Source organism: Leucoraja erinacea, chromosome 21, assembly GCF_028641065.1.
Source record: "Leucoraja erinacea ecotype New England chromosome 21, Leri_hhj_1, whole genome shotgun sequence".
Taxonomy (NCBI): domain Eukaryota; kingdom Metazoa; phylum Chordata; class Chondrichthyes; order Rajiformes; family Rajidae; genus Leucoraja; species Leucoraja erinaceus.
This window is the reverse complement of record NC_073397.1, coordinates 14,778,850-14,799,214: the sequence shown is the minus strand read 5'-3', so window position 1 is coordinate 14,799,214 and position 20,365 is coordinate 14,778,850. Positions and strand designations below refer to the sequence as shown.

The 20,365-nt window shown below is 42.4% G+C and overlaps 1 protein-coding gene across 1 annotated transcript in view; it reads right to left on the bottom strand.

Annotated features, from left to right (window-relative positions):
• The window catches only part of LOC129707264 (DNA topoisomerase 1-like), a 71,739-nt gene extending 53,295 nt beyond the window's left edge, over window positions 1–18,444 (bottom strand). Inside the window, exons 1-3 of the mRNA XM_055652175.1 lie at window positions 18,204–18,444; window positions 18,047–18,071; window positions 5,090–5,228 (exon numbers count right to left, since the gene is read on the bottom strand). Coding sequence (XP_055508150.1) covers window positions 5,090–5,228; window positions 18,047–18,071; window positions 18,204–18,227 — 188 coding nt within the window. The 5' untranslated portion in view covers window positions 18,228–18,444. The remainder of the gene's footprint in view (window positions 1–5,089; window positions 5,229–18,046; window positions 18,072–18,203) is intronic.
• Window positions 18,445–20,365: the final 1,921 nt, after the last annotated feature.

The window sequence follows — 20,365 nt, the reverse complement described above, 5'->3', positions numbered from 1 at the left end:
CCTTCTTCAGTCGATTTAAACCAGCATCTGCAGTTCTTTCCTACACATTCCTTTTGACACAATTCTCTGCAAGGTGAAAATGAGCCAGAGACAAGTATTCAGCATCCTTGACCAAGAGTAGTGTCCCTACTATTCTGCGGAAAAGATGTGCTACGAGCATGCACAAGGAAGTGAAAGTGTGAATAAGTAATCTGGATTGGGTCGCTTGCAGAACGCAACCATGTAAGCCATGTAGGTTTGGTTATGAACTGGTAGATAGGGGAAATGAGCCTGGGATTTTAGGGCTTATACTTTGCAATTCTATAAATGGCAGTAACGTGGAGAGTTTAGTTTAGAGATACAGCGTGGAATCCGGCCCTTCGGCCCATTGAGGCTGCGCCGACCAGTGATCTCAGCACACTAATAGTATCCTACACACACTAGGGAAAATGTACAATTTTACCAAGCCAATTAGTTTACCAACCTGTACATTTTTGGAGTGTAGACGAAAACCCATTCAGGTTACGGGAAGAACAAACAAACTGCATACAAACAGAATCCGTAGTTAGGATCGAACCCAGGTCTCTGGTGCTGCCATCGTGCCGCCCATTAGAGAGAAAGACGTACATGTACAGCTTCTACCGTAAAAGATTTACCAAAATGCAGTGAAATCATGTATATGAATAAGTTAAAGGAGCAGAAGGAATATACCATCTGTACAAATGAACCGACAGTCTGTTACTGCTATAATGCCGCAAACCTTTGTAAAATTTGAAGCTCTTGTAAATCTGACTACAATAAAATCATATGCTAAGATCACTCAGACACGTCGTTAACAAGATAATGCCAATTAGCATTTCAAAAGAAAAAGGGGTAGGCCATTCGACCCTTCGTGCTTGTTCCGCCCATTCACCCAGCCTATCTAGCCCTTAAGCAGAACAAGTTGAAGATTTCCACTACCACCCGTGTGCGAAAATAATTTCTAGCACTACATTTGATTTACCCTGCTCTAAAATATTACATCCCTTCTGTCTAGCTCTCCTGGCAGAGAGAATTGTACGCACAGTTTAAAGTGGCTTAGTACACCCACACACAAAGGTGTATACTTCTCCTGCAATTTATTCCACAGTGGAATCAGAAAAATCCAATCTCAACCATTTAAACACGCAGCTATAATTATTCCCATACAGCAGAAAATGACTACCGTAAAGAAACAGATATCAGATGTTTATTCTAGGCCCCCTTGTTTTGTGCCTACACACCTGCTTTTATGATAGCACAAATGAATCATCATAGGTCATAACTTTCTGTGAAAATGAGTGGAAACACCTATAAACAGTGAAAGATGCCTTCTATGAAAGAAGAGATTTATTAACACCTATCACAACTGTATAAATTTGATTAAGTGAGGATGTATACTTCCTGCATTCTTAAATTAACCAGTGGGAAAGAAAAGGGTCATCATTGTCATCAGATCATGTGAATGTTGTTTCGTATTTAAGAGTTCAATAAAGGCCCAACTCAAATGGGGGTCCGCGCCCCCTCTAATCTGGACAACCCCCCTGGGGGCTGGGTGAGGCGGCCGATATTGACCTCATGGAGAATTCCGCGCCAATTATCAGGTCGAATTAGATCCCAGTGGCCGGGGCTCTGGATCCCCAGCCTGGCCGGTGTAGGCAGATTTGTTCCCATGGAGTTTCTGCAGCCGACTTTGCGGGCTGGTACATCGGCGCCCCCAAGGCCATGACCTCTATGGGTTTGACAAATCAGATAATCTGGAATAGCTCTGGAACCATGCGTGCCAGGTAATCTGTGGTGGACCTGTATCACTAATGATCAAAATGGCCCCTGGTAAGTATTCTGGAGTATCCACCAAACAATGACACATATGATAGTGGGCAAGAGTTTATTTCACAACTGGAACTTGCTGTACTAGACTATATATGTACTATAACAGGTTAATGAATGCGAAAAGGAAATACTCTGGACTTTCCTTATTGACAAAATAAATAAATTAAAGAAAAGGGCAGGCAAACAAGAGTTCCAGGTTCAATGTGAACTCTTTTAGTGGAAATAACCGAGAAACTCTTGGTAAAAAAAGACGAAGAACTTGAGTAACTTAGTGGGTCAGGTAGTATCTCTGGAGAACAGACTCCAGTCTGAAGATGGGGCCTGACCTAAAACGCCACATATCTATGTTCTCCAGAGATACCGCCTGTCCCGCTAAATTACTCCAGCACGTTGTGTTCTTTTTTTTTGTTTTGTTTAAATTGTAACCCAGCATCCTTCCATCTCCAAGGAACAATTAATATTGCCTTTGGGTGATAGGGGGGAGAGGGAAAAATTCCAGAACGTCACAAATTATATACCCATCAGGTTAGGTTTAGCTTCAATGTGCACAAAACGTACACATACCTCCTTCACACTCCAAATGAAAACAGGTTAATCTCTTCAGTTAAGTATCAGGTCTATTGCCACATTTGGCAAGAATAAATAAGGGACTTTCAGAACAAACCCGAGCAGTTTATAATAGAATAGCTGCACACAGTTAACTTAGCAACCAAGATTGCCCGCTTTCTACTCCAGGATGAGCCTGAAAATAAGGCCTTTGCAAGAAATGTTTCTGATGTTAAATGGATAAGAAGAGAGGAAACAACAAGAAAGTCAAGTTACAAGTTTGTAAGCTAGATCTAGACTAAAGGGAAATATTAATTTGAGCTCTTCTTCCTCGAGCAAGAACTATTGCAGGACACCTTGAGAAAATTGACCAAATGTCCACAAGCATGACGTGTATTCTATCTATAGCTACGGCATTGGTAAAGATTTCCTGTAGAGCTCATGGCTTGTCATTTAGCACTGAAAAACAAGAGGCAATAACATAAAGGTATTCCCCGGATAGAGAGCTCAGCATTCAGTACTATTTAAATCCACCAACAACCTGTGCAGGAAGCTAAAGAGGGCTGCTTTCCAAACAAGTGCAAGATTCAAATTCAGAAATCAGCATTTGCAGTACAGGTCCACCACCAAATTTCCAGCGCCCTTGGATCCAGATCCTTTCTATCTGGATTAACCATTTTGCCGGACTAACAAAGGTCCCGGCACAGGAACAATCCGCCTTGGCCGAGGTCCCGGCGCACGGAAGCCGGCTATGGGAATGGATCTGCCAGCTCTAGCCAGGGGATTGCAAGTGCGCTCTTGTAATTTTGTCTGGAATAAAGATGGTAACAGAGCACCAGTGGACAGAAAATCAGTGGCAAGCTTGCATGATACAAGCTTCCATGCAACAAATATGCAAGAGATGACACAGATACATAAAATAATGAGAGGGATTAGATACAGTAGACAGCCAGATCTTTTTTCTCAGGGTGGAAATGCCCAAAACTAGAGGACATAGCTATAAAGGGAGTTTTTTTTAATTTATTTTTACATTGAATGGTAGAGGTCTGGAAAGCACTACCAGGGACAGTGGTGGAGGCAGATACGATAGTGGAGTTTAAGAGCCTTTTGGATAGGCACATGGAATGTAGGGAATAGAGGGATAAGGATAATATACAGGCAGATGAGATCAGTTTAATGGCATCATTTACAGTACAAACAATATGGGCCAAAAAGCCTGTTCCTGTGCGGTATTCTTATGTTTCATATCTGGCCCAAATTCTCCACATTTGCTCCCACAGCTCAGATATATCAACTTAACCAAACCTGCCCCCATGTTGTATAAGTGTTTGGAATTGTTGGAGCTGCCTGTGACTAGGGTTAGCACTCGCATGTTTTTGTTAATCTTAATCCATTCTTTCCAAGAAAAACTGTTGTTCCAGTCAGTGGTGAATATCAGGGTTTTGAGAAAGGAAGGGCTATTTTGTCTGTGAATACGAACACCAACTGTGTAAATCTGATGGGAATCACAACCAAGCTGGTTTCTATCTTGTATATAATGCATTACACCGCATGTATAAATCCAGGTCCGGTGGGACCTGCCCGAAGGCTTGTCGGTCGGCCGCACCGGTAACCCACCCAACGGTTCGTCAGAGGGCGTAACCAGGAGACGTTGGGCGATAAGGAGGAGGGTGAACGAGGTGATGCTTCCAGCAATTTTAAAGTCGGCTGCAGGAGGTGCCCACGGGACACAGACAACCAGATGAGGAGAGGAACGCCAGTTCACAGGAACTGTTCCTGGACATCGAGTGGGTGGGCCAACCAGAGTTTGGACTTTCAAAAATGGCGCGGGTGCAAGTGTAATATATGCAAAAAGAATTTCACTGCATATTCACTGTAGCTACATATGTGACAAATAAAACACCACTAAATCATTGATAAAAGAGAGCGCGGTGTTGTTGAATGCAGTTCCATCCTTTAGCAAGAAAGTGGGTGCTAGCTAATGGCAGTTCCACATATCTCCACAGTCCACCACCCTGGCACAATAAAGATATTTGACGATTGAATCAAGTTTGCTTTCGCCTTCCTTCCAGGCCATGAGCATACAAAGTCTGAGCTGGTCAGTCTCCAGCCCACTGCGCTCTAACCGAGTTGGGTAGATAACAAAGCCAAATGTACTGAGCCACAACTGTGTAGCTGCATCCTGCAGTTCTGTTTGCTCTAAGCTACCAATTTCTACAACAAAATAGCTGACCTCAGCCAGACTAGCACTGGAGGCATTATGGACCATGGAGCAAGAAATAAATAGTTTCCATTCCATCACAATCAACCAAATCAGATTCATTCATAATGGCCTTCCATAACTGACATCTTACAGACATGATCACCAAGGTCATGGAAAGTTAAAATTATCCCACTGCCCAAGCATCCAAGGTACCCATGACACCACACCCCAGAAAAGTGAACGTGGGGTATATCTGCAAATACACCCATCAGTGACATCGTTTATGTACGCAGTTTTCATTTACTTACCAGAATAGCATTAACAACCCAGTATACAGCCATGATAACAACCTCAACAGGCACTGTGAATACATGTTAATCAGTCACTTTACTATGTTACCAATGCAAAGCCTAATCAAATACAGCATATGGTCAAGTTTCAATTTCTGTTCACACTCAAATATGGCAAGAGATTGCAACAAAACAAAAATGTACATGTGATCACAGCTACCTGTTGCTATGGTTCTTGGAACTGGAGGAGCTGTGCTTCGTTTTCGCACGATCTTTATCCCGATCCTTTGATTTGTGCTCCTTGTGCTTGTGCTCTTTATGTTTGTGTTTTTCTTCACCTTTACTGGACTTATGGGAGTCTATATTGTAACAAAAAGAAAAAAATGGTGGTCATTGTTTTGGTGCATATATTCGGCATATTTCTGTCCAATAGTCCTAGTAGTAATGCTATTACAACAATCTGTGTTCATACCAATATCCTTGGTTCATCTTCTGATGCTCTCAATTCTTAGCTATCACAAGGGTCCATGAACAGTTACCTTTCGTCACATTTTTATTAAGATTGTTTCTTGTTCCTAGCCCATTAGTCTGAGACGAACTATTAAACTTCAGCCAACTCATTCCAAAGTAACAATTAAAATCAAGGAACTTTTTGATCTTGACTATCTCGAGAATTGCATTAGACCATGGACTTCATATCATACTTGTGACGTTACACCAACAGCACAGTGCTGCAACTAGCAGGGCCGTCGTCCTGCTAGTTCCACTATTTGCATTCATATATCCCCTTGTTATCACCTCTTCCACAGCCAACAAATGGACCATTGGGGGCTCCACCTTTCCTTGGTGCAGACTCCGATTTGTACCAAACCTTTTCGTACCTCTAGTTTCCTTCTCCCCGACTCGTAGCCTGAAGAAGAGTCTCGGCCTGAAGCATCACCTATTCCCTTTCTCCAGAGATGCTGCCTGGCCAGCTGAGTTACTCCAGCATTTTGTATCCAACCAGTCGGGCTGCTGGATTCATTCCTATGTGGAGCTCCCACATTTACCCAATTAATACATAGGCTCCATCCTTGTACTCAGATTTCCTCCCACATCCTTTAGATGTACGAATTGACTGGTTAATTGGTGTGTAGGTGAGTGGCAGAATCCGGGGGATGTTGATGTGAATAAAGGGCGAGCAAAATAAAAAAGGACTAACGTCACTGGGGAATTGAAAGTCAGTATAGACATGTTGGGCCAAAGGCTATGTTGACTCTAAATATAGTTATTCAAATCCGTATAATCCTTCAATCAGCTATATTCATCAACTCACATTTGCAAAAGGAAAAAGTGACACATCCAAGATATATTCAAAATAAAATAAAACCATTTTCAGATTTTTTAAACTCTAGACCACAGCCTCGAGTTCAATGTCCTGGTCTGCAGAAAGCAAGCTAATATTAAAGACCTGAAGGCAGTTCAAAGAGTTAAACTCTGGCTAGCCCTTGGCGAGAGCCAGTATATTTAGGCTTTTTAAACAGTTATTCCAAAAAAATTAACCCAATGCAAAATAGTAAAAAGTATGCAGAACAAGGCCACGGGGACAGATTCAACCCAAAATTATAGCCGACGCCTGCCTGTGGTGGGCCTGTCCTAACCATGTACCTGTCTAAATGTTTCTTATACAGAATTCTACCTGCCTCAACTAGCTCTTCCGGTGGCTCATTCCATACACCAATCACCCTTAGTGTGGAAAAAGCTACCCCTCAAGTTCCTACTAAATCTTCCCCCCCCTCACCTCTATGTCCTCCAGTTCTTGATTCCCCTACACTGGGCAAGAGACTCTACGTGCCTACCTGATCTATTCCTCTCATGATTTTGTACACCTCTATAAGGTCCCTTTGGATTATTATAGGATTACATGGATTGGATGTTTGGGTGGAGTTTTATCTGCTGGAGATTGTGGGGGAGAGAATCAGGGAGAGTGTTTGAAGGCTAATTAAAATCAATTGTAATTTTTCAAAATGGCCTCCACTGCCCCAAGCAAGTGTGATTTCTATAATTGCCATGCCTTGGGTATCAGTCTGTGAAAACCAGAATATTGACAATGAAGAAATGTCAAAGTTAACACTGGATTCTGTAAACCTCTCCTGCTTTACTCGAAATAGCAGCTGAGAATTTTTTTTAAAAGCATTAAAATAAAAAAAAAAGATACAAAGGCAAATACTTCACACCCAGATTGGCTTCATTTTTTTCTCCTGAAATCAGAGACCACCACTACATAGACCCAAATCAATCCCAGTACTGGAACAGTAAACTCAAGGTCAGATACATTTGTTACAGACTCAATTCCATTCAAACTAAGGGGGCCGCAAATATATTTTTGATTAAGTTATAACGTGATTCTTGTTCATTGAACACCGTCCAATCCTTCAAAATGCGTTGCAAAATAAAAATAAAAACTGCATTTTAAATCTTACTGTAAAGCACAATCTGACCTCATTAAACATTGTTGAGCAAGAAAGAAACTGGTTCGTCTTCTGGCCCACATTGCTGCTTGAACTAATCAGAGAAAGGACTTGAAGAAAAGCAAAAAAACTAAGTCAGAATACAGCAGGGAAACAGGCTCTTTGTCCCAACTTGTATATGCCAACATGTCACGAAAAGGAAGGGTTTTCACTGTGTCTCGGTACATGCGATAATAATAAACAAATACCAGCCAAGATCACCATCTGAGCTAGTCCTAATCTGCCTGCATTTGGCCCATATCTCTCCAAACCTTTTCTATCCAAATGTCTTTTAAACATAGTAAAAAGAGGCTAAAGCTCTTACAGCTTCCTCTGGCAGCACATTCTATACATGGGACCTGTGTGGTATGTGGAATAAAAATGCCTTTCAAGTGCCTTTTAAATCCCCCCCCCAACTTAAATCTATGCCCTCTAGCTTTGGACGTCCCTAGCCTGGGGAAAAACTGTGACCATCCATCTTATCTACGCCCCTCACAATTTTATATATCTCTATAACATCACCCCTCAACTTCCTACACACCAGTGAAAAGTTTCAGCCTTTGCAGCCTCTCCTTTCAACTCAAGCCTGGCAACATCCTCGTGAATCGTTTCTGCACCCGTTCCAGCTTAATGACATCCTAACAATCAAAGAACTTCTTAGATGTTAATTGTCTTCTGCAAATTGCCCCTATTGTAGAATACAAAAGTGGGATAACATAGAACTAGTGTAAGCGTGATCATTTGACACCGCAGACTCTACTGGCCCTTCAAGCCCACCTTTCACGCTGTATCTCGAAACTAAACTAAAATTAAGCTCAGTCTTCACTAGGAAACATGGTTAGAGAGAGGAAAGGTGGAGCAAGGAGTGGAATAGAAGAAATGTCAGGACAACAATCCAGCTCTTAATGTCAATAAGATGAAACAATTGATCATCAACCTCAGGAAGCAAGGGGAAGAACGTAGCCCTGTGCTCAACAATGGAGCTGTTGTAAAGACAGTCGACATCTTCAAGTTTCTCAGTTTCCATATTGTCAGCAACATCACCTGGTCCCGTCACATTGATGGCGTGGTAAAAAAAAAAGCAAACCAGCATATTTAATTTTTTAGGCGCCCGAGAAGATTCGGCAAGTCCAGAGGAAATTCTACAGATGAGCCAAATAAAAGTATTCTGACGAGATGCCCCTCAGCCTGGTTGGCAAGTGAATTGCTCTCAACTGCCTGCACCTGCAAAGAGTCCATCACAGCGTGAAACTTTCTTCTATTCAATCCACCTTCACGGTGCGGTTCCTCAGGAAAATCGAAATATTGTCAAGGGTGCCTGTCACCCTGGCCATTCTCAATTTCTCTCCCCTAACTGGGGGAAACTAAGCAGCTTAAAAGTTCAGATGTCCAGACTTAAGAATGTTTTTTGGGGAACTAATGAGTAAACTGAAAAAGGAAATCAGAAGGGCAGAAAGGGTCCAGCAGATAGCTCTGGCTATCCCAAATCCCAAAAGATTTTACAAATACATAAGGGGGAAAAGGGTAACTAGAGAGAGAGTGGGACCTCTCAGGAATCAAAGCGGTCACCTCTGTGTGGAGCTACAGGAGATGGACAAGGTCCTCAATTAATATTTCTCCTCTGTGTTTATCGAGGAGAAAGACAGTAAAATGGAGGAACTTGGCAGTCAATGGACATCTTGAGCGCAGTCAGTATTACCGTTAAATAAACACTGATGGCACCATCTTGTATGAAGGTAGACAAATATCCAGGGCCTGATCAGATTTGCCCGAGGACATTGCGGGGAAACTAGAGAGAAATTTGCGGGAGCCCTGGATGAAATTTACGAGTCGCCCGTAAATATAGGAGAGGTGCCAGAAGACCGGAGGGTGGCAAATGTTGTGCCTCTTTTCAAGAAGGGCTGCAGGGAAAATGCTGAGAACTATATGCCGGTAAGCTTAACATCTGTAGTTGGAAAGTTACTAAAGAGTATTCGGAGGGATAGGTTATACAGGCATTTGGATGGGCAAGGACTGGCTAGGGATAGTCAGCATGGTTTTGCTGATGATACAAAAGTGAGTGGGTTTGCATAGTGAAGATGGTTGTGAAAGATTGCAGCAGGATCTGGATCGATTGGCCACGTGGGCGGAGGAATGGTTGATGGGATTTAATGCAGAGAAGTGTGAGGTGTTGCAAATTGGGACGTCTAACAAGGGCAAGACCTACATAGTAAATGGTAGGCCTCTGGGGAGTATTGTAGAGCAGAGGGATCTAGTAGTGCAGGTGCATGGTTCCTTGAAGGTCGAGTCGCAGGTAGATAAGGCGGGCAAAAAAGGCTTTTGGCACATTGGTCTTCATCAGTCAAGTCAATTTTATTTCTATAGCACATTTAAAAACAACTCTTGTTGACCAAAGTGCTTTACATCAGTGTAGGTACTAACATGCTACAAACAGTGGTACATAGATCTAACAATACATACATACAGTGCTGCCTCAGAGGACCTCGAGAAACGCTTGTGAATAGAAATAAGTATTAAGTCTAGACTTAAAAGAGTCGATGGAGGGGGCAGTTCTGATGAGAAGAGGGATGCTGTTCCACAGTCTGGGTGCTGCTACCGCAAAAGCGCGGTCGCCCCTGAGCTTATACCTGGACTGCGGGATGGTCAGTCGGCCGACCTGAAGGTAGAATGGTGTGGTAGCAGATTTTTTGATGTAGGTGGGGGCAAGCCCGTTAAGGGCTTTGTATACATAAAGGAGGAGCTTGAAACTGATTCTGAACCACACTGGGAGCCAGTGGAGAGAGGCCAGAATCGGGGTAATGTCGTCCCTTTTTCGAGTGCCCGTCAGAAGTCTCGCTGTGGCGTTTTGGACCAATTGCAGGCGGGACAGGGATGATTGGCTGATGCCAGTGCAAAGGGAGTTGCAGTAATCAAGGCGGGATGAGATAAACGAGTGGATGATCTTTTCAAGGTCATAAAATTGGAGGAATGGTTTGATTTTAGCTATCGTGCGAAACTGGAAGCCAGCTTTTACCACAGCATTGACTTGTTTGTCAAACTTTAATGCGGAGTCAAATATCACACCAAGGTTTGAGTAAGGGTGTAAGGCTTCCAAGGCTGCCTGCTATCGTTTTGATGGATTCCGAGGGGCCGAGTATGATGACCTTAGACTTGCTCTTGTTTAGATGGAGGAAGTTCTGGGCCATCCAACACTTTATATCCTCGAGGCAGTGCTGAGTATTTGAGTATAGGAGTTGGGAGGTCATGTTGCGGTTGTATAAGATGTTGGTGAGACCGCATTTAGAATATTGTGTTCAGTCCTGGGCATCATGTAAGAGGAAAGATATTGTCAAACTTGAAAGGGTTCAGAAATGATTTACAAGAATGTTGCCAGGACTAGAGGGTGAGCTATAGTGAGAGGTTGAGTAGGGGTGACTCTGTTCCTTGGAGCACAGGGGGATGAGGGGTGATCTTATAGAGGTATACAAAATCATGAGAGGAATCAATCAGGGAGGCGCATAGAGTCTCTTGCCTAGTGTAAAGGGAATCACGAACCAGAGGACATAGGTTTAAGGCGAGGGGGGGAAAGATTTAGTAGGAACCCAAGGGGTAACTTTTCACACAAAGGGTGGTAGGTGTATGGAATGGGCTGCCGGAAGAGGTAGTTGAGGCAGGTACATTCATGTGTTTAAGAAACTTTGAGACAGGTACATGGATAGGACAGGCTTGGAGGGATATGGACCAAGTGCAGGCAGGTTGGACTAGTGTAGATGGGACATTGCTGGCCGGTGTGGGCAAGTTGGGCCAAAGGGCCTGTTTCCACACTGTATCACACTCTATGCCTCCTGAACCAATTACCTATTCCACACCCCATTCCCATAGGTACGGCTATGTACTTTTAAGTCTACTTCATTTGGTTATTTTATTATTGTACATGAATATTCATATGCACTACTCAGTTTTTGCACTACCACTGTGCACTATTCTGCTGTTTTGTACTAATTATTGTCTGCATGTTTATAAGCTTCACCCTATGCAAGGAACTTCATTGTACCCTGTTGTATATTACATTGAACAAATTTGTAATCAGAAAAGGAAACAAACAATTTTGCCAATGTGCAAACAGCAAAACATGACAAACATCTTCCTGAATTAAACTGCAGAGCACAGAAGTGGATCCAAGTATCAAGCATAAAAAGCACCACAATTTGCCTTGTGCAATCACCATTATTTGAAGGTCAAGGTCTCTAAATATGTTATTGTATCAGCACATTCCAGGAAAAAGATGTGGGTTCATAACTCTGCTTCCAGTTCCCTCTCGAGGAATGTAGGAGGAACAAAAGCAATGCAACGGATAATCTTCATTAACTCAACTCTTGGGCATAAAGTAGAATAAGGAACAAGTTTCTTACGCCATTAAAAAAAGTTCTACTGCAAAGACAACTGACTCGCTTGCCCCCGCATATGTGGGCCATTTCAGGATAATTGTAAATTGTCCTTTTACATTCTGGATAAGCTTTTTCACAGAGAAGTGTTTTCAATCCTTCTGGAGAAGGCAGACCCATTCTGTTTCAACCTGCTGCAAAGCGAACCATGTGGAAGTCAGAAAAGGGCACAAAGTGCTGGAGCAATGCAGCTGGTCAGGCAGAACGTGGATGGGCAATGGATGGGGTGGATAAATTGGCGGAGGAACTCAGCGTGACAGGATACTGAAGGGCCCCGACCTAAAACGTCACCCCCCCCCACCGACACTGCCTGACCTGCTGAGTTCCTACAAGCATTGTGTTTTGCTCGTAATTTCAGCATTTGCAGTTACTTGTATCTCCTCCACCACATTTCTTTGCTCCGGATTCCAGCATCTGCAGTCTCTTGTGTCTCCAGATACTGTGGGAGAATACTTTAGGTACGTACGTGCAGCTGATCTCTTTATCTTTACCAAGACTGTCACCAAACATGCAGAATCATCTATTCAGATTCCAACAAAGCGCTACTAATACAGAAATACAAGGACAGAACAACTCACCATTGTCACAAGAGCATTGCCTGACCTCCATCTATAGACATGATTCAGTGCCCATCCCCCAAGACATGTTCTAACGTGACCTCTTCATTGTCCACATCAGGGAAACAGACCACCAAAACTACCAATTCAATGAGGCAAGTTAAACTGTTACATTTTGAGCCAACTGAATTAGTCAGTCTCCACTGGCTCGGGAAAAGAGCATTGATGCATTAACCACATTCTTCAAACAAACTCACCAAAAGTTATTATTTGGCATTTTTTTATCAATGAACCTTGATATTTGATGGGCAAAAATAAAATCAGGGATGGGTCATTTACAGAGACCAACTAAGAGTGATTTGGATTGCAACCTGTCAACATAATTACGTTGCAAAAGGCTACTGGACAAAAGACCTGTTCCCATCTCACAACAGGTAGCAGTCTATCCAACAGAGGTTTACAGATTTAGTGGAAAAACAACAGATATCTACATGGCCACACGAAAACACATAGGAAATAAACAAGACATCACCTTAAAATTGAAGGCAATATCACTACTCATGCAGACTTGTCACAACGTGGGGCAAAAACTAGCCTACTACCATCCAACCTATTACAATTTCCTCGTGAAGTTCAAAATGCACTGATAATTCCAATCAGACCTTCCAAAACCCTTTGCTCAAGCACCAAAGCTAAGAGTTTGAATATTTGTATTGACATCAGGACAAATTTAGATCTTGGGTTTTATCAGTTTCAATTTATTTGGATTTTTGAACAACAAGAGATAAAATACCCAAGCATACAAGTTACAAATGCAAGAGTGTGGATAAAAATAGAAATATTAACTTCTGCACAAAATAAGTGGATGCAAGGGAAAGAAGGAGAATGAAAGGTCTGGCAAACTGATCGAACATCAAAAATGTGTCCTTGCCGAAATAAATTCGGCCCACCGAATCCGCATGGACCAGCAACCACCCAGACACTTGCACTATCCTATACATTAGGGAACATTTACAATTCTAACAAATCCAATTAACCCACAAACCTGTACATCTTTGGAATGGGGGCGAAAACTGGAGCACCTAGAGAAAACCCATGCGGTTACAGGGAGAATGTACAAACTCTGCACAGACAGCACTCGTAGCCTAACCCAGGTCTCTGGTGCGCAAGGCAGCAGCACTACCGCTGTGCCACTGTCTCACCTCTTACACTAAATGTAACACATCGGAAGAGAAGTACTTAAATACTTCCGTAATATTCCTTTCTCTCTAAATTTAATTATATCCATATAAAAAGGGCTACGTGACCATGTTCCACAGGCTCCCTGCTCACATCTAAATCTTTAAATAGATTTCTCATCTGTCTAGAGATGGATACTCATCATTTGTTGTTTGCCTTTACACTGCAATGCCTATATGTGGTCGAGCAAATTACGCTTTCTGCAGGTACAAAATCAAATCTATTTCACACTTCTTTACTCCGCCCATCTGCTCTTCCTTCAAATCAGAAGCATTCAATCCTCTTTATTCTTCATCTATTTCCTGTACCATCATCAGGAAAAAAATTGAACAGGCCAGAATTTACAGATTTATTCAGATGGATTACATTGTTCTCCCCGCTGTGTACACCCAACCTATAATAATGCAGAACATTAACACCGCCACAACGGGTGTTGGCACAACTATTTATACAATATTAACTTAGAGCTATGCTATTGGTGTTAGGTTTTGATCACGATTTGCCATCAATCCTATTGATCAGTTCAAGTTCAAAGGACAATTTGTTAGTTGGGGCTTGTAATCTGAAGAAGGGTCCCAAACCCGAAACATCGCCCCTCCATTCCCATCAAAGATGCTGCCTGATCCACTGAGTTATTTTGTTTTGCTAATTTTTAAAAAATGTCATTAAAGGGGGATGTAAGAGGAAGAAGGAGCATGAAAGGTCTGGCAAACTGATTGAACATCTAAAACATGTCTATGTGTAGAAAGGAACTACAGATGCTGGTTTAAACCGGAGACACAAAATGCTGGAGTAACTCAACGGAACAAGTGGTATCTCTGGAGAGAAAGAATGAGAGACTTTTCAGGTCGAGCCCCTTGTTCGGACTATGTCTATGCTGATGTAAAAGCCCCTCACTAAATGCAATACAATGGAAAAGAAGTTGAGTGTTTTTAAAAACGCAGGTAAATGGATTGACCCCCATCACGCAGCTGGTGGGCATACCAGTGAACTGAACTCGAAATGGAGTGGTTATATCCAGAACCAAGCAAATGGCCACCACAATCCCTTTTACCTGCACCCACTCATGTCTAAAATAAAATTGCCTTTAATTCAAACGCAACTCAGGGTGTGGATGATGCTCCATGATAGTCACAAACTCAACAAAAACGCTAAGAGTGGAGCCCGAGCTCAGTAAGAGTTGAAGAGTCAAGACTTTTATTGTCATATATGTCCCAAATAGAACAATGAAATTGTTACTTGCCCCAGCACAACAGAATATGTAAAAATAGTAGTGTAAATATAATAAACAAGAGATAAATACATACATACATATATTATACACATATATATATATATATATTAAAAAATATAAATAATATACATATATATACAAACACACACATACATACATACTAATCAAAACTAATGCCCTCAAGTCTATGTAGTTATTTGGAGGTTGCAGTGTTTAATTGTAGGTAAGAAGTTGAAGTAATAACAGATGTCAGAACACCATTGGGCAAACAACCACATTGCCAAGTCCAAACCAAATTCCCTAACTAAAGCATATTTCTCAAATGGATAACGGATGGTACGCTAAGCAATCTAAAGTCTCCTCCAGATTTGATCCTCGGTTTCCGACCTGGCCCGATCTCACTTCAATAAAGCACAACAGGTCCATAACACACTCATGGAGTGACCAGTATTTTGCTGTGTTATCCCTAATGGAAGTCAGATGCCTACAAATCACACTGTGAGGCCTGGTGGAAAGCTGTGTCAGAGGAATCTTATCACACCTTGATTTAAGAATATAAATAAACAAAATTAAAGAAATGAATTCCCTTATTAACACAATTGGTAAATTGACAGCTTGGGCTTACTCCAGCTTTGATCTTCAGTCAACAAATTCTTTATCTTTAAACTAAATACCGCTACGAAAATGTATTATCAATTGTACACCGCAGGATTACTTTCAAGACTGTAATGCAAGTCAGAAATATTCTTTTCTGTCACATTGGCGCTGATAAATGTAGCTCCCAGCTCTGAATGAACTAAACTCCTCACAGATTCAGTCCACATCTAATGCTGAAATAGCTGATCCAAGTGTGGAAAGTAGGTAGCTGAAGCCACATAGCCCATTGCCTCAGGGTTCCAGCTTCTCATTCCCTTCCATTGACATTCGCTGAAATGTACAAGTTCAAAAGAACTGGCCTAAGCTCCTCGGTGATAGTTTAATTTTACTGCAAACTCGCAAGCGGCATGGTCACAAATGATCAAAAGGACCACAGAAATGAAAACACATGACGAATGATTGGGGGAAGAGTAATCCTTGGTCCCTGGTGTTGGGAGTATAGCAGCTGTCAATTGTTTTACACCACCTAGTCCGTTTCCCACCCACCTCTCCAAAAACATGCACATTCAGTTCCACTAACTTCAATGGATCCTGCTTAACCCAGGATAACCAGCAATTGCACACGTTTAGGATTCAAGACCGATGATTAATTTATTTCCTACCTCTGTCAAAGTAATTGAGAGCAGCCTTGAAACCACATCCCACTCTGTGACCAATAAATCACTGATGTTCAAATTGGTAATAACCCCCTCAAGCAATATCAAACCTTGCTCTATAAATGAAAAGTCAAATCTAAAGCACACCTGAGGCTATAACAAATCACTGACCAGCAATATTAACTGAGGGATGGTACCTTTCACCCAACAGATCCTATTTTTAATGTGTAGGAAGGAACTGTAGATGCTGGTGCAAAGACAGGCAGCACCTTGGGACAAAAGGAATAATTGACGTTTCGGGTAGAGAGCCTTCCTGACCCCGCTGAGTTACTCCAGCATTTTCTATTTACATTTTATTTTGAATGGTCTACAACCACACTACACTAGTCTCTCTCCACGATAAAAACCCTAATATATTGGGTATCAGCAATACTTAAATCGATAAATAAACTCCTATAACAAGAGTAAACGATCCTCTCCCTTCAATTTTCTTGTCAAAATACTTATAAGTCTCACGAAACCTGGTGCTATTTTACAGGATAGTTTTGGTACAGTGAAACACAGAACCCAATTGCTATCGTGTAGTTTGAATCTAAAAACAAGGAACTCTGTACTTAATGCTAACTTAGCAATGAACGTAAACCCTGTCACACTAAAATCTTATTATGATTTTTCGTGAATATTAATTCTCAATGACACATAAACGCAGTCTGTAACAAATGTCGTAGAGCATCCATGCCTAATTCACCTGGGATTTCTCTTTTAACAGATACAGCCTGGAAGATTCTATTTTTGTTGAAGGAGATTTTTCATGTAACAACTTCTAATTATAACTAAAACAATATTTTCATACAAAATCTTGTAATCTAATCAGCACTGAATATAATGCTCCAATGTTTAGTAAGAACATACAGTGTACTCCCATCTGATGTGAAGGTGGAAAAGCATTAAAAATAATAAAGATCACAGACATATTTAAAAAAACTGGCTTATTGCCTTTGCTGCAGTTTTTTTAGCTGCATCCACGACTTTTGTAAAGGTGAAAACACTTATTTTGCCCTTGCAAACAAAAAAGTTTTAAAGATCTCCCAACAGCTGCACGGGACCTTATTACAAACTTTGCACGTCAGTCCGATGAAGATGTGGAGATCACTATCGCAATTTCAGATCTCTTTAAAAATTAAAAACATCTGAACAATAAACTCTGGGACACCTTCTGGAAGTATATGCATCTTAGTATGGTAGCAATTGTTTTTGATATAATATAACCCAATTGTTTTTGATACAATATTACCCCGGGAAATTCAAACACCCGGCTTTTATCCGTACAGGAAAACGATGCTTATAACCTTTCATCTGGGAAAACATGATCATACCAAATACTGTTCTTTTTATAAAAAATAATGCTTTCACGAATTATTAATGCAAATCAGCAAGTGCTGGAATTTTAGTTTGCTTCCCCTAGCAAAAAATAATTCAATTGCAACAAAACTATAGTTTTTCAGGCAATTTAAAGCACCGTGGTGTTGTTTTTTTTTTGCAATTTGAAAGAATAAGCCTGTTGTGGCTCTGCCAGGGCTTGTTTAAATGCCCTGCTACGTTTTGTAGCTCCAGTGTGGGAGCCTCGCTCTTGCAACATGCACGAAGGAACCCAGAGAGAAGGGCAAAAGAAAATGGCGCAGAGACTAAGTCCTAACGGCCGAAAAGCCGGCTTTTCCCTCGCCATCACGGCAAGACGAAGGACACCAGAGACCATCTGAGCCCCGGATCCCGGACTCGGGCTGCTGTAGAAGCGATTGAAGGAGGTTTGGGGTCCAGGAGGGGTTTGCAAGGCGGTTATTTTAGGGCTCGGTTTGAACAATAGGGCTTGCGGGCACGTCGACGGGACTTAGTCTCTGGACGCCATGTCTGATCTTCTTGTTCTCCACATTAAAAGACAGAATAAAACATCACCTGCACCCCCTCGGGCCCAAATACTCACCGTTCAACCGACAATCCGTGTTGACCTACAACGAAAACCAAAAAAAAATACAGGTTACAACTTTTTTTTAAAGCCAACAGCATCAAAAATGAGAAGGGGAAAAAAAAAATGTCCCCAAGTTTCCAAAACTGGGGGTGGAATTAATGAATTCACCTACCTGGGAGTGATGATCAAGGCTCATTTTTTTCAGATTTATTTTTATGCGCTTCCCAACCCCCAACTTGGGCCGCAGAGAGTTTTATAATAGGAGTTGTAGTCGCACCAAGGAGCTGCCTCAGATTGAGCCGGTCCAGCGCACGGCGCAGAGACTAAGTCCCAGATTCAGCACACTGCGCATGCACCGCAGATGGGGGGGGAGCGCTCGCCGCGCAGAGACCAAGTCCCAGTTTCAGCACACTGCGCATGCACCGCAGTGATGGAGGGGGGGAGCGCTCGCCGCGCAGAGACCAAGTCCCAGATTCAGCACACTGCGCATGCACCGCAGTGCTGGGTGAAGGGGAGCGCTCGCTGCGCCGTCCAAAGCCGCGCAGAGACTAAGTCCCAGTTTCAGCACACTGCGCATGCACCAGTGTGCAGGATGAGGAAAGTTTCACTTTCGGTCCACCCACATGTCAATCTGACAAGCTCCAATTTCAAGACATGCACTGCACTTCCTTTCTCTCTCTCTCTCCCTACCCTCCTCAAAACCCCTTCGCATCATCAAACTCCTTGCCCAGAAACATTTTCTAATCTTTCGCCTGGGAAGGATTTGAAAATAAATAATCCCAGTCTTTCAAGCAGCTGCAATCATATTTTGTGTGTATATATATTTAAAAACACAATCCTTTCCCTCCTTATGAAATAAAAAAATATCTAGCAGCATTATCCATTAAATAAAATGATGTCACAGTTGTTTCAGCTGATGTCAGTACCTAATCATCATAAAAGATGGTTAATTTGCTCCAGATTTTACAAGTAATTTGCATTTACCTATTACCTTTAACTAATTTCAGTAAAGCAAATTCAGGCAATAAAAATTGTAAGTGTAACAGCATATTCCATTGTAGTATTTGTCAAAATGTACATTTGAAAACCACACACAAAGAAGTTATCAAATCAAATTTAACACATAGCAATGTAGAGTCTTAGATTCATGCAGCGTCGAAACAGGCCCTTTGGCCCAACTCGTCCATTGATTAAGATGCCCATCTAAGTTAATCCCATTTGCCAGTGGGTTTGTTTGGCCCATAGCCCCTTTAAATCTTTCCTATCCATGTACCTAACCAAGTGCAGACACGAATAGCTGGAGTAACTCAGCGGGTCAGACAGCATCTTTGGAGAAAAGGGAATAGGTGACGTTTCGGGTTGTGACCCTTCTTCAGACTGAGAGTCAGAGGAAAGGGGAATGAGAGATATAGACAGCTCTTAGGATAAATGAATGGAAGATATGCAGAAAGCAACAATAATCAAGAAAAGGTGGGGCCCACGATGATCCATTGTTGGCTGTGGGATAGGCGATAACGAGTCAATACAGACAGTGGAACTTAACAGGATGACAGTAAAACTAGAACGATGACTAGGGTGGGAGAGGGATAGAGAGAGAGAGAGAGAGAGAGGGAGAGGGGGATGCAAGGGTTACTTGAAGAGAGATAAATCAATATTCCAACTGCTGTTCCTCTAATTTAAAATTGGCTTCACTCTGACAATGGAGGAGGCCCAGGACAGAGAGTGGGAATGGGAAGGGGTGTTAAAGTGTTTGGCAACCGGGAGATCACGTAGGCTGATGCAGACTGAGAGAAGGTGCTCAGCAAAATGATCGCCACATCTGCTCTTGGTCTCGCTGATATATAAGAGTCCACTCCACACCTGGAACAGCGAATACAGTACAGGTAGGTTAAGACGGACTGAGCGAGGGTGTTCAGCGAAATGATTGCAAAGCCTACGCTTGGTCTCGCCGATGTACAGCCGGTTTACAGCATATAATCCTCCAACACTTTCTCCACCTCCAACAGGATCCCACTACTGGCCACATCTTCCCATCTCCACCGTTCCCTCCGCAACTCCCTGGTCAACCCATCCCTTCCCACCCAAACCACCCCCTCCCCAGGTACTTTCCCCTGCAACCGCCTGTCCCTTTAGCTCCCCCCTTGACTCCATCCAAGGACCCCGACAATCTTTTCAGTGAAGCAGAGGTTCACTTGCACCTCCTCCAACCTCACATACTGTATCCGCTGTTCCAGGTGTCAACTTCTGTCAGGCGATGCATTCTAACTCTGTTCTGCCCACTCCCCTGACATCAGTCTGAAGAAGGGTCTCGACCCGAAATGTCACCCATTCCTT